The sequence below is a fragment of the Ahaetulla prasina genome, chromosome 1 (genome assembly GCF_028640845.1).
Source record: "Ahaetulla prasina isolate Xishuangbanna chromosome 1, ASM2864084v1, whole genome shotgun sequence".
Taxonomy (NCBI): domain Eukaryota; kingdom Metazoa; phylum Chordata; class Lepidosauria; order Squamata; family Colubridae; genus Ahaetulla; species Ahaetulla prasina.
This window is the reverse complement of record NC_080539.1, coordinates 243,811,892-243,825,821: the sequence shown is the minus strand read 5'-3', so window position 1 is coordinate 243,825,821 and position 13,930 is coordinate 243,811,892. Positions and strand designations below refer to the sequence as shown.

The 13,930-nt window shown below is 38.7% G+C and overlaps 1 protein-coding gene across 1 annotated transcript; it reads right to left on the bottom strand.

Annotated features, from left to right (window-relative positions):
- Positions 1-497: 497 nt before the first annotated feature.
- Positions 498-7,626, bottom strand: DBI (diazepam binding inhibitor, acyl-CoA binding protein). The gene is made up of 4 exons (XM_058194611.1): positions 7,469-7,626; positions 6,383-6,500; positions 1,488-1,550; positions 498-749 (listed from the first exon to the last, which is right to left on the bottom strand). The coding sequence occupies exons 1-4, from the start codon at positions 7,475-7,477 to the stop codon at positions 673-675; spliced, it is 267 nt and encodes an 88-aa protein (XP_058050594.1). The 5' UTR covers positions 7,478-7,626; the 3' UTR covers positions 498-672.
- Positions 7,627-13,930: the final 6,304 nt, after the last annotated feature.

The following is a 13,930-nucleotide window of genomic DNA, read 5'->3' as shown; positions in this document are numbered from 1 at the left end:
ATAGTATATTGCACAACCCAAGGATGTGCCTGGCTTGGACCTGGTCATCCTAATCAAACCATGCATTTAAAAAATCCAATTAATTATCCTGTTTGCAAAGGAACCAGCAGATGTATGTTTGCTTGTCAGTAGTTCAGTTTTAAGATGGTTTAGGATTACATGCTAACATGGTAATTGGTATGGGATAGTCTTAGATCTAGGAGAGCATCTTAATTGGAGGGGTGAATTTATCTGCTTTCCTCAGATCCTAGGCAAGCAGTCTGTATACCTGAACAGCAGTTTGTCTGTTTCAATTATTGCTGAGTTGCTGGAACAGCCTACATATCAAGACATTAAACACCCAAAGGAGGAAACGAGCAAATCAGGGGCTGGCGCATGTAATACACAAAACTAAATGTGGTTTATTGTGAATAAGCATATGATGTGAACCCACCAGGGAAATTCATACTTACAGTATGAATTACTGTAGCACTTTAATGATAACAAGTAGAAGAAGCTGTTGTTACCAATCAGTTGAACACTGACTGGGTATTTTTATTCTATAAACCATTAGAAGAAAATTTACACAGCTATTCAGAAGTGGCAAATGTTTGGCACTGTTGGCAGTACTGTGTGCTATACAATTTAAGTATCCATATTGTTAGTAAAGCATATTTCCATTCAGGCAGGAGTTCATTTCATTCCATATTTCTCCTTCATCTCATTAACTTTGGCTATATATATTTTGATTGCATCTTCTTTGGACATACCTGAAGGGGAATAAAAAGGTTTTTTGATGGGTGATAGCATGAAAATTTTTGCAATTCCCATTTATTTACTACCCTAATTTCTCCCTTTTGCAACTAGCTTGAGAAAACCTAATTGGGAAGTTCTTGTGTAAGTAATGGTTCCAGTGTGCCAGCTCCCTGAAAAATCTCGTTTTCCTCCCTTGTAAACTTCCTGGGGGGAAAAGTTCAATAACAATTAAAAGAATAGTACATATATTAATGTTAACTTATGCAGAGCACTGTGTATTTAACAGGACTCTTACTCCTAGCTTTTATGGCCTTTTGGTTAATGGGGTTGAGTTTTGATTTAAGCCATAACTTTTGGTAAGAACAAACAATGCATTTCATCAGTTCAATTTACCTGGGAATCCTGACCAATTAACTGAACTTTAAGATTCTTATCATTGTCAAGTTCTACTATAAAAACTTTCTTATGTAAAACTATCAATAATAAAATAAGATGTTGCCTAGAGAACAATATTGGCTAATGTAAGAGATTTCTACCTACTTATTTCTTCAAGAATTTTAGATTGGCACTGAATTTCAATGACCCCCCTCGGGCAAAAGAAGCATGTGCAAAAGTTAATTGTCTTTTATGCCGCCAACAAATCATCCGTTAAGAGCATAGAGATGATATTCTTTCCATTTGCAGGCTGAAGATTTGGTTAGAATTGATGCTTTTAAGTCATTTGTCATTTCACTATCTTTGCCAAAGCCTACCTTTTAATTTATTCCAGGCGTCCCACTTCGCTTTGCCTTTTAAATCAAACATTCCAGGGCGTTCTGAAAGAAAACATTTTCACATGGCTCTTAAGATGTGCTTATAGTACAAATCACAGCTTTGAGAGACTCACATGAGCAAAAATAATGTGCTTTAACTTTACAGGCTATGCAAAAGGTATGACCAGAACAAGTGGTTTTAAAAAAATTATATGGAATCAGGCAGTTTTGACATAAAAAAAATGTAAGGCTCTCCTGATTCTATTTTATTTGATCAACTAAGAGCTTTTATATTTTAAATCTTGCTAACTGGGAGACTGAAAGGACATTAAAAAAAATTAATTATCGGTCACAACACTAAAAATGCTTTATTGCAGTAGGGTGGACAAATTATTTTGAGCTGCTAAAAAAACTGTAGCTGTTCTAACTTAAATTAAAATATCCTGCCAGTGTGGGACAATTACAATTTAGTGATCCATGACATTTATTAGAAAACCAGAGAAGAAATGGTATTAATAATTGTAATATTTTCCACCCAATCAATATAGTATAGCTGTTGCTAGGTCAGAATACACTACAGGGGATCTGCTAATTAGTGCTAACAGTACTTATGTCAAAGAGATTTCCTATACAGCTGGAAAACCAGCCTACCATGAATTGTTATGAAAAGCTGAGTATGGCTTCTATTGCAATGGAGATCTTGACATACATGGACAAGCTTTGCTTGCAACATTCAGTTTAACATGCCTATCGACATGTACGCTCATGCAGAAGTCAGATTTCTCTGCTGCAGATTAGGTCACAAAGATTTGAAAACAGGCTCTACAGGTAGTTCTTGACTTATGACCGTGTTTGAGCCTGGTAATTATGCTTTGTAAGTCATGACAGTTGTAAAGCATTCACCATATGACTGGACCCAATTTTACAACCTTCTTTGCAGCAGTCGTTAAGTGAACCCATTGTTCGCTATGAAGCAGTTTTTGCTGGAAACATGAAGTAAACCTTTTTTCCCCAGTAAAACATTGTAAATCATGGTCACATGATCACGGAGCACTGCAAATAGCTGCAATGTGGGGCAGTTGCCCAGTGCCTGAAATACAGTCACACAACACTGTGTGTGCGCACAACATTTGAACTTTGAAATCAGGTTGCAAGTAGCTTTTAGGGGTCCATCATAACTTCAAGCAGTTGCAAGTCAACTACTTGCATTAAAAGGTAAACTTTTTGCATGAAATGGTAGAGTATACATGCACCATTAAAAACAAACTTTTACCTCCACATGAAATCACCTGCTTTTCATACTCAAGTATTGCACTTACAAATTTATTCCTGAACTTTCCAGAGTAACTTTGGAAATTTCCAAAAATAATTTGCTTTATTTTATATCTCCTTGTCTCCTTTATCATCCCAGTGAATGGAACAGCAAGATATAAAACAAATGAAAACATACATCCCCAATTTTGAGGGTTATTTTGTTCAAGCAAGTAGTTCCTCTATTAAAGATAGAAAAAGATTCTATTCAGAAACTATTCACATTAAAGCCCCATCTCCTTTTAGAAGAGGTTATGCTTTTTATTTTATATTACTTATAATTGCTATACAGCTAATTGCATTTGCAATTCTATTTCAAGAATTCAAATTAATCTGACATTGGGTCCTAGGATCCTTAGAGCCATTGTAAGAACAAAAGATGGCACCCATGTTCTAGAAAACCTCCATGGAATTTTCTGGCCATGTTTGTATATTTATGCTGACCAGAAAAACTTAAGCAGTTTTAAACAGAGTGCCATTTTTAACCCTTTGCTGTGCCTGCTTTACCCAAGACTCTAGACTCGGTGTACTGTGTGAACTCAACACGAATAGTCTTTTAGATTCCTGGTTAACTCCAACCAGATATCCATCGATGCAGCTATATATATAGTATCTGAGTGAAAGGGATGTAATATCACACCCACTCTGACTGATACACTGCGTCTGAAACCTTTGTAAAAACAAAGCATGTGGATGAGAATATTCCTGTGTACATTCATACAACCAGAGTTTTCCATTTTACACATTGTTCTGTGAACACGGACTTTGTTTCTCAGTAAACGATGTGTGCTTCTGCCTAGTGAGATAGTTATCTGAGCAGAGCAGTCTCCCTTTCCTTGACAACCTGTACATTTTGGGCACTTTTTCTTCTGACAGGTCACCAGAACGAAAGAATCAGGGTTGCGTACTTATCTCACATGAAACATATTTTGGAGATCTGTTCTATGCCTAAACTTTTGGTCTAAGCTACAAACGCAGTGAGGGGGGGGTGTCGTTCAACAAATCTGCCACTTTAAAACTTTAATTCTCAAAGTTGGCAGCGAGACTGTCAGGGAAAAAAAAATCCGCTGCTCACCAGGCAGAATGGATGACCTTGAGCTCAAGTTGGCAGCACTAACCTAGAGAAAAATTGAGCTACTCTCCCTTGCTTCCCCAGCAGAGATGCCAGCAATGCTCAGCTGGGAGTTTTATATCCCCCTGAAATGTCCAACAGTATCAATATAGTTGCAACTGTATTAGGGAAGAGGCTTCTGTGTCTCATTTTTTTTTGATCTCCAGGCTGCCCTTAGACTCCCTTTCTTATATGAGTAAGCAAAATTATTTTAAACTATAAGGAACATCTAAGTATAAAAGAGGAGCAGTATTTCAAAGTTTGGATCAGTTGCACAATAGGCCAAATCTTTAAGAAAATGAGGATATTATAATAGCAGGGGGTGATTGAAATGGTTCATGACATAATGATAAAGAATTGCCTCCAGGCTCAATTCTCATGATTAACGTAAGTGCATTCTCATTATTTTTTTAAAAAAATTGGACTGTTAAGACTAAGTTTCTTTCCAAATTCTCATACAACTTACCATTCTCACACAGATCTTGAAGCATAGACAGATAATTTGGTATCGTTTACATAAATCAGACCACAACTAATGCAAACATTGGCTATGCTGAACAAGGAAGATGACTAAGACATCTGGAGTTCTCTAGGCTGCCTATTCCAGTTTAAAGGTTTATGATGCTTATGGCTCATTTTACCTAATTTGAGTAGTTTTTTACATAGCCTTCCTGTAACATAATCATGTATGTCTGTACTGGAAACCTTAGTTAATTGTAAGGTGTTAATTAAATGGTATTACCAGTAATACCAGTAAATATTTTCCCATCTTCTATCAGGGCACCAGATTGTACTCTTCGTAACATATTGTAGTAGGCACAGTCATGCAAAACAAAACTTATATTTTCTACCACTTGTCTGTTATAACATCATGTTCTGTTATACAACCAAAATCAAACATCTGGTATTTTGATTTCAGTTTTCTAGAATTCGAAGAATCAAACACTTCATGCATTAATATGGCACGGCTTCTATAATCATTTCTTATATCATAATTCATGCAAAATTAGTCAAGACAAGTGACAAGTCAAAACTAGGTCACAATGTTTAGTTAAACTAGCTGTTCTATAAATGAAAACTCGGTGAAAAAGGCTGCATAACCAGGATGATTTTAGAAGTTGAAACTGCAATTCCCATAACTCCTATTTTGGAACAGTTCCATGATATGTGCCAAGATTCTTGGTCTAGTCATTTTAAATAATCCCCATAAAGCAGTAGAAGCCTGAAGTGTGCTGGTCCTTACACAAGTTACTTAAACAGCATATTGGCTAAAAAAGTTTTGCCAATAAGGCAGATTTCTTAATAAGTTATGCAATGCTTTAATTCCCATCTCTGATTGTCTATCTTGCTTGGAACATGGTATCTTCCTTAGCATCATAATATGCCAAGTCTGCTTGGAAAATATTGCTTAAGGCATTAACCACAAATTCCATCATACTTGGTCTCTATTGCTTTATGAAGAATAGCTAAAATGAATAGATCAAGAAACCTAAGATGCACTGTAGTATCACATTGTTTGCAATCTCATGCAGATTCTCAGAAGCAACACAGAAACATATTGAGTGGGAAATTCTAGAAGATGTTGTCCCAGGATGGCTAGTAGAGATGGCTACCTTGAACACTATCAAGCACTGCGTCAAAGAACCACTGCAATCATTGTGACCAGTAACATTATAGAAACACTTTGGTGTCATGATTAAGTTTCTGGAAAGTTCTAGTTCCCTATTGGCGTGAAACCTGGTTGGATGATTTTAGGCCTGCCTCTCTTTTAATCTAATCTTCTTAACAGAGCTGCTGTGTGGAAAGTAGAATATTACGTTCTTATCCCTAGATGCATGAAATAAAGGCACAATATAAATCCATAATAGTGAAGTATATGAATGAACATATTGTGATAGGTATGTAATAGCTGCAACTATGCCATAGATGATGTAGTGGCTGGCATGTTGGATTAGGGAGCAGGTTCAAATATCTGCTTGATCAAAGATACCTCAAGGTCTTAGACACAAGATGGGAATAAATCAAACAAAATGTAAATATATATTTCACTAAGAAATTAATGTTTATATTTCAGGGAGCTATGAGCCATTGAGGACCATGTATTAATAGTTATGCTTTTAATACTATCTGGAATAAATGAACTTTTAGGCATATTAAAGTGATGTGCATCTCTGCCTGTAGCTTATCTCTGACCAAATAAGGATTTTCAATCAGAAGTCAAGCTGAAGTCTATTAGCAAGTCTGTCATGAGCATAAATATTAAAGTGAAAGTAGAATAGGTTAAGAGTGTGTAGCTAAAAATGAGTCAGGTCTTGACTTCAGTCCAATAGCCATTTGTATTTTTAGCACATGGGCTTTATGGAAATAGTTCTGTTCGTATCAATTCTGAAAAGTTTTTGCTCGATCAAGGTGGTTTTATTCATTTGAGATGCTGCAACCTTGTGCACATATAGTTACTACCGGTCGTTCTTACCTGTATTTGTATCTCCAACTGTAACTTGCTTAAAGTGGGCGTAGAGATCCAGCAATTCTTGATCTGATGGTTGTGTCTTCAGGTTCTTAACTTCTTCAGCTGCTTTATCAAACTCTGCCTATTTCAGTAGATGCAATAAGGAAAAGGTTTAGTGCTGGAAAGCTGGCCATTCTTAATTGTATTCAACACAAGGACTGCCGTTTCTAAAATGTTCTTCAGTTTTAACCTAACTACAGCACAATAAACACAATGCACCGATTTCAACTTGAATTGAGGGATGCATGTATAGAGGGTTCTATTTTCAACCTACACAGCGCTTACTTGAACAAAGCCTACAGAGATCAAAAGTGTGATATGGGGTTGTGAAATGTTGCGAAATCAGGTTCCAACACAAGGCAACCGAGGCTTCAGAATTGTAATTGGGTCTACCTCCTACAATTCCGATTAGTTCCTACACGTCCCTTCCACTGAACATTGTTAGGTGCAGTATCAAAAGAAGTTACACTAGCAAACACTACTCTTCAGCGTTCAACTGTAGCCACAATTGCCAATTGTTTCACCAATGCACTGGAAACAAAGTACTACTTTGCTGTCCCTCCACCTCCCCCGGCAAGAATCAGAAGCTGCTTTCTTGTAGGCGTTTTGAACGCACTTCAGCTGCCGGCAAAAACTTAAGGTAGTTTATTTTCCCTTGAATGGGTTTCTCTAAGATGCCGAACAAATTACAAAGAATTCTTCTTCTTGCATTCATTGCGATCACTTCCGACAAACCTGCAGGGACGACTCCCTCACAGCTTTGCTAGGGCCGGTAGGAAACCGAAGAATTACAAGGAATAGAGCCTTAGAAACCGAAGAATTACAAGGGATGAGATTTAATTTAGCCAGGTTTCTTTAGAGACGAAATAAAAGGGAAGAAAGAAAATGGGCGCGGGGGTGGGGGAGTTAGAAGGCATGGCACACACGTCCGTATTTCCCCCCTCCCTCCCTCCCTCCCTCTCCATGCAAGACAAAAGAGTAATTCAAAAGAGAAAAAGAGGAAGAAAAACGCTTTTCGGCTATTCGTCCCAGGACGGTATTAGAACTCACCTGCGTCATAATTGCAAGATAGTCGGAGATCCTCGACAGGAACGAGAAAAAGACCGAAGACCGCCTAAACTACTGAGAACACGCTTCCCCTTTGCAGTTTTTTCGCTTTGCCGGAGCCACTATTTCACTCATCAGCCCAGTGGATGCCGACCAATCACAGAGGGAGGGCGGAGAATTCCTCTCCTTCCTTCAATCGCGTCTCCCCAAAGGAGCTGATGGACGGCGTGGACTAAATGGGAGACAAGAGTTCTCGCTCTGTGAAGAGTGGCGAGGGACCCTCACGTCCGGTTTCTGAGGGGAGCTAGCCGACTTCGGCCCGATTAAGTCCCAGGCTAGGACATCGGATTTTCATCAACAGAATAAAATATAAAAGTAAAAAAAGATCCTCTATTTCTGGTGAAGGTCGTTATAGCAATGCAGTCTGCCATTGTCTTTTCAGAAACTTCCTCCTTTGCCTGAAGTTTTTTAAGTTTCCGGGCGGACTCTCCCCCAATTAGCAATCCGGTTCAATTGTGTTCAGCTGTTTTAGCATTTGCAGAGCTGGTAATGGCGAAATCAAGGAAACCTATATGTTGGTTAGCCAGGGTAACAGTACTACAAGCACCATATTTCAAGTATTACAAAGTCCATACTGTGTGTCAGCTGCACAGCTGGAGCTAGACTTCAAAATCCTACAATTGCAGAGGGGATGACAAATGCTCGTTCAGTAGAAGCAGGTGCTAGTACAGCATAGGTACGTCCAGTTTGGCCACTGCAGGCTATTGAACAAGTGTTATTGTACAGATCCTCATCTTTTTACTTCCTTGTTTTCCAACATTAGTTTTTTTGCTACAACAAAATCAGGCTGGCTTTCAACTACATTGAATGCTAGGCCTGCCAAGACATTTTCTTTTTTTAAAAAAAATATTTGATAGTCATAGAACTTAAGTCAATGCAAAATGTGAAGCAGTATGATGAAAGTATAAGGGTCCTGTTTTGTCATTAAAGCAAGAAAGTATTCTAAAGTTGGATTTGCATGACATGCAGGTTTAAAATATGATTGCTCAGTTTATGACTCGGCATGTTATAAAGGTACTCAGTGTTGAGCTATTGTGATTGAGAGTATTGTGGAAGCCCAGATCACAAGGTTAATTGTTAACATGGTTGCACTGGGCCTTGGAATAGTGGAAAAGAGGTGTGTATTCGTCCCCCACCCCCCAGTAGAGAATATATGTAGTTGAGTGTTGAAATGTTGGGTTCTTGGCATTTGCTGACGTGGGTTGTTTTCTTGCAGATTCTTCTTTACCAGGTTAAGTAACATTATCAGTGCCAGAGGAGTGAGTTTCCTGGCTGATTTCATAGAGTTTGCCCTATTAATCACACTTGGGGTGTGGTTTCTTCTTGATGGTTCCCTCATTAAAGTAATAAAACGTCTGTGAAAATAACCCAGCTTGGCAAACACCAAGAGTCCAATAGCTGGTCTTTTAAAATATTCCCCCTAACACATATAGAATAGAATAGAATAGAATAGAATAGAATAGAATAGAATTTTATTGGCCAAGTGTGATTGGACACACAAGGAATTTGTCTTGGTGCATATGCTCTCAGTGTACATAAAAGAAAAGATACGTTCATCAAGGTACAACATTTACAACACAATTGATGATCAATATATCAATATAAATCATAAGGATTGCCAGCAACAAGTTATAGTCATACAGTCATAAGTGGAAAGAGATTGGTGATGGGAACTATGAAACGATTAATAGTAGTGCAGATTCAGTTAATGGTCTGACAGTGTTGAGGGAATTATTTGTTTAGCAGAGTGATGGCCTTCGGGAAAAAACTGTTCTTGTGTCTAGTTGTTCTGGTGTGCATATAGAAGTTGAGGCAGGAATTTAGGAAGCATAGGTAGAACGAGGACAATCCTAAAAAGTAGTAATGCCCAATGTTGGCAACTCTTAAGATCTATGGACTTCGACTCCCAGCATTCCTCAGCCATCGTGGCTGGCTGGGGAATTGTGGGAGTTGAAGGCCAAAGGTCTTAAAGTTGCCAAGGTTGGACACTCCTGCTGTAGAGTGAAAGATAAGCAATCTCAACCCTCCTATTCCCAAGGTTCTCTGGGTTTTAGATGCTCTGGCCCATTTTGTGGTGCTCTGCTTGGTGGATGCTGTTGCCATCTATCTTCCAGAGAAATGCATTTACCTGGCACCTTCCCCATATCTTCAACATGTTAGGCAGGTAGGGAACCCACAACCTGAGTGTCTCATTTTCAAGGAAGATTGACTAATTGTCTATGTGCCAAGTTATTGTCTTAGTGACCACATAGATTTTTCCATGACATTCTGTCCCTAACCTGGTCCTTCAGCTCTTCTAAAGAAGGCACTCATCAACACTGTAACTGAGTACACCTTGTGCTGGTTGTTCTCTTCTTTCTTAATCAAATTCAAAGACCTGCAACTTTGGGTGGCACATAACAATAAATAAAATAGCTAATATAAAAACAGATAAAAATATAAAAAGACCCCTATAGTAATTAACATAAAAATGAAAATAATAACCATGGGCAGAGTGTGATGGAATGTGCAGAAGGAGAAAAAGTGGAAGGAGAATTTTGGCAATCACACTGGCTGGATAGAATAGAATAGAATAACAGAGTTGGAAGGGACCTTGGAGGTCTTAAGCCCAACCCCCTGCTTAGGCAGGAAACCCTACACCACTTCAGACAAATGTTGCCCAATCTCTTCTTAAAAACGTCCAGTGTTGGAGCATTCACAACTCCTGGAGGCAAGTTGTTCCACTTATTAATTGTTCTATCAGGAAATTTCTTCTTAGTTCTAGGTTGCTTCTCTCCTTGATTAGTTTCCACCCATTGCTTCTTGTCCTGCCTTTAGGTACTTTGGCGAATAGCTTGACTCCATGGTGGGTTGCTCCCGGTTCTGTCCGGTTCTATAGAACTGGTAGTAAAGTAGTAAGAACCAGTGGGAGGCTCTGCCCACTCACCCCGACATCATCAAGGGGCTTCTGCGCATGCGCACACATGCTCCTGTTGCAAACTGGTATTAAAGGTAAATAGAACCCACCCCTGCTTGATTCCCTCTTCTTTGTGGCAGTCCCTGAGATATCGAACACTGCTGTCATGTCACCTCTAGTCCTTCTTTTCATTAAACTAGGGACAGATAAGGCAGCACGTTCCTGAAAGAGGCACAATATATGAAACTGCGCAGTCTTAAACTCCATGGAGATAAGGAGGAAAAGATTTAGCATAGCCACACCCTAGTTTTTCACAGGTTGTATCTTTTAAGTTAAAAGATTATAGATTTAATCTGGTGAGATTCTCTCTATTAGGTGCAAGCACATAAAGAATTGGACTCGACTGGATTTCCTTGAGTCATCTTTTTGCTTAGGCCAGACATGTAGGGAGGATAAAAATGGCCCCCTCAGCAATATAGCTCATTGAGACAAATCCCCCTGGGAGTCCCAGATCTGGCAGCATTAACCAGGTTTTGGGGGAACTTTAAAAAAATAATAATCAAAAGATTCTTCTTCCCTTTCCTTCCATCTTTTCCAGCATTAAAGCTTTCTCCAGAGAGGTAGGTTTGTATATAATGTATTTGAAGTAGGATAATTTGAGCCAAGTGCCTTGCGTAAAAGCTCTCAGTTAATTTGTTTGATGAGCCATTGGTTTACTTTTTTGGGGTGGGGTGGGGGGGGCTGTCCTTGGTTTTCTCAGGCATCTTTTCAACACCACAATTCAAAGGAATCAGTAGTACTCTGCCCATCCTGCTCCTTTAAAGTTCAACTTTTGCTTCCATAGAGTGTCACAGGGAGTACTATGGCTTGTACAATCCTTATCTTTGTAAGTAAAGATACATCATGGCATTTGAATGCGGTACCTTTTGCAAGGCCTTCCTGGCTGCTAAATGCTAAACTGTACTGCTGATCTGCAGTGTATTTCTTGACTGCTTTTGCTTTTACTATTGATAGATAATCTTACGAGACAGAAGCTATCCACCAGTTCAATCTCTTCACTGTCATTTCTAAGGCTGGTTGTCCTAAGGCTAGTTTAGTCTTCTTTATATTTTATAATTTTAGCCCTGCCCTCTTTTCACTGTGCTCCTTAAATTTTATTACTACGGCTTGCAGATCCTTTGTATTTTTGGCTAGGGCTGTAATGTCATCAGCATAACAGAGATTACTGATGTTTCTTTCTCAAGTTTTAAAACCATATTAATCTTTATGTAATCCAGTTTACCTAACTCAGCAGATAGATTGAATAAATGAGAAAGTGCCTTGTTGCACTCCTTTGCCAATTGGAGCCATCATGTTCTGTCAATATTGAAGCTTTCTGACCTATATATAAATTTCTCATGAGGATAGTGAGATGTTCTAAGATTCTGCCCTTCCCCTTTTAATCCATTCTACAACTTGATGTGATTGACACAATCAAAGGCCTTTGTATAATCAATGAAGCACATGACTTTTTTTTGGCCTTTCTCAATTATCTAGCATGCATTTTTTTTTGTTTTTGTTTACATTTATACCCCGCCCTTCTCCGAAGACTCAGGGTGGCTTACAGTGTATAGGGCAATAGTCTCATTCTATTTGTATATATTTTTACAAAGTCAACTTATTGCCCCCCCAACAATCTGGGTCCTCATTTTACCTACCTTATAAAGGATGGAAGGCTGAGTCAACCTTGGGCCGGGCTTGAACCTGCAGTAATTGCAGGCTTTGTGTTCTTAATAACAGGTCTTAATAACAGGCCTTACCAGCCTGAGCTATCCGGCCCTTGTGACATGTCTTGTATTCCTCAGCTTTTTCTAAAGTCAGCTTGAACATAAGGCATCTGCATTGGATGATCCTAAGTATTATTTTTTTAGCACATGAAATCAAGGACATAGAAAGTGTCTCTAGAGAATTTTGTATCAAGAAAGAATATGTAGGAGAAGTTTACAACTGGAAGATTCTGGACCAAATAGGTGACAGCATTGATTTGCTATCAGAAACTCCTCTTGCCCAGAGATTTCAAGTGGTATAAAACTCACTGAAAACTAAATTCACTGTGATAAATATACTATCAGGGCAGAACCAACATATTAGAGTCAATTAAAAACATTGGCTGCAAGGACAATAGATTGCCAGAGTAATGTAGATTTCTAGCTAAATGCTTAATCCATTAGCAGAGTCTTTGAATCAAAAGGTCCACTGTGTCCCTAAATCCTCTTAGTTCGATCTGCAACCATAGATTCTTCTTTGATTCCTAGGATTATGCATTTTTAAATGCATTTTGGGTCATGATTTGCCCTCACTTCCAATGAAGGCTGCCTAGTGAGGTTCTCATGAAGATGCGACTGTTGCCATTTCCTTGCTCTGTTTTCAGGAATTCTAGTGCATTCATCCTGTTCTCGATCCTCTGGAAAGCAGTCTATATGTTGCAACTAGGAACCCGAAGTCTACTTGCTAAATAATTGAAGTGAACTCTTTGATGTCACTCCGGCATCCACCCAAGTCGGTTGGCAATGGAGGAGGAATATAGAACCCGATGTGGCCAAATCAGAAAATGCTATGGAAATGATGACATTAGAACTCAAGCCAGTTTTAACCAAGAGAAAATTGTTGTCTTCATATATGTTGTAACTTCTTTGCGTGATTTGTCGTCTCTCCAGGGTGTATAATAATGCAAGTGAAAAAAGAATTCTAGTATTTTATAAAACTGTGGTCGTCCCCAACAAGACAGCAATCTTTTATCTTCTGGTCCAGGTCTTATTTCTAATCAGATAATAAAATCACAAAACTTAAAGAGCGTAGAGATTGGAGAAGCTGCAAAATGGGTAAACAGTGCAATAGTGTAAGGACGATATTTTATTTTTGAGAATTCTAGGCTTTCCTTTCAAATCTGAATATATTACTGCAGTACTTTGCATGATTATTGTAAAATGCTCTTTCCGCTGCATCCTTATTTTATGATTAGATTTTTATGCCGCCTTTATTACTTTGTAAGTAACTCGTGGTGGCAAACATACCTAATATTTCTTCCTCCTGGGTTTCCCCACAACAATCCTGCGAGGTGGGCTGGGCCGAGAGAGAGTAGAGACTGCCTCAAAGTCACCAAGCCAGTTTTGCAATTCAGACGGGAGAATAAGCGTTTCGGAGTGGGTGGGAAACAATCCCAATCACGTGGTGAGAAAGTGTAATTATTTGGAAGTAAGACATACTTTAATTTAAATAGGCACCTAACACTATTTTCATTGTTCACAGAAGTCTCGAAGTGTATCACAATAAAATCGGCATAGATACCAAGCGCGTAACATTCTCCCTGAAAGTTTTAGATGACCAGCGAAAAATTTTCATTGGGAGAAAGGACAGCGACACCTTTCATTGCAAAGCAAGGCAGTGAACATGCGAAAAGGGAATTCTAAGCTTTGTCATTGGGTGGAACGCAAAAAAGTAAGAGGAACAGCCAATCGTTGGGGAGAAGG

Coding starts and splice junctions, on each gene's coding strand:
- DBI (XM_058194611.1), bottom strand. Junction 1,551..6,382: donor AGTTGGAGATACAAATACAG/GTAAGAACGACC, acceptor GTTTTCTTTCAG/AACGCCCTGGAATGTTTGAT. Junction 750..1,487: donor CGCCTGGAATAAATTAAAAG/GTAGGCTTTGGC, acceptor ATTCCCCTTCAG/GTATGTCCAAAGAAGATGCA.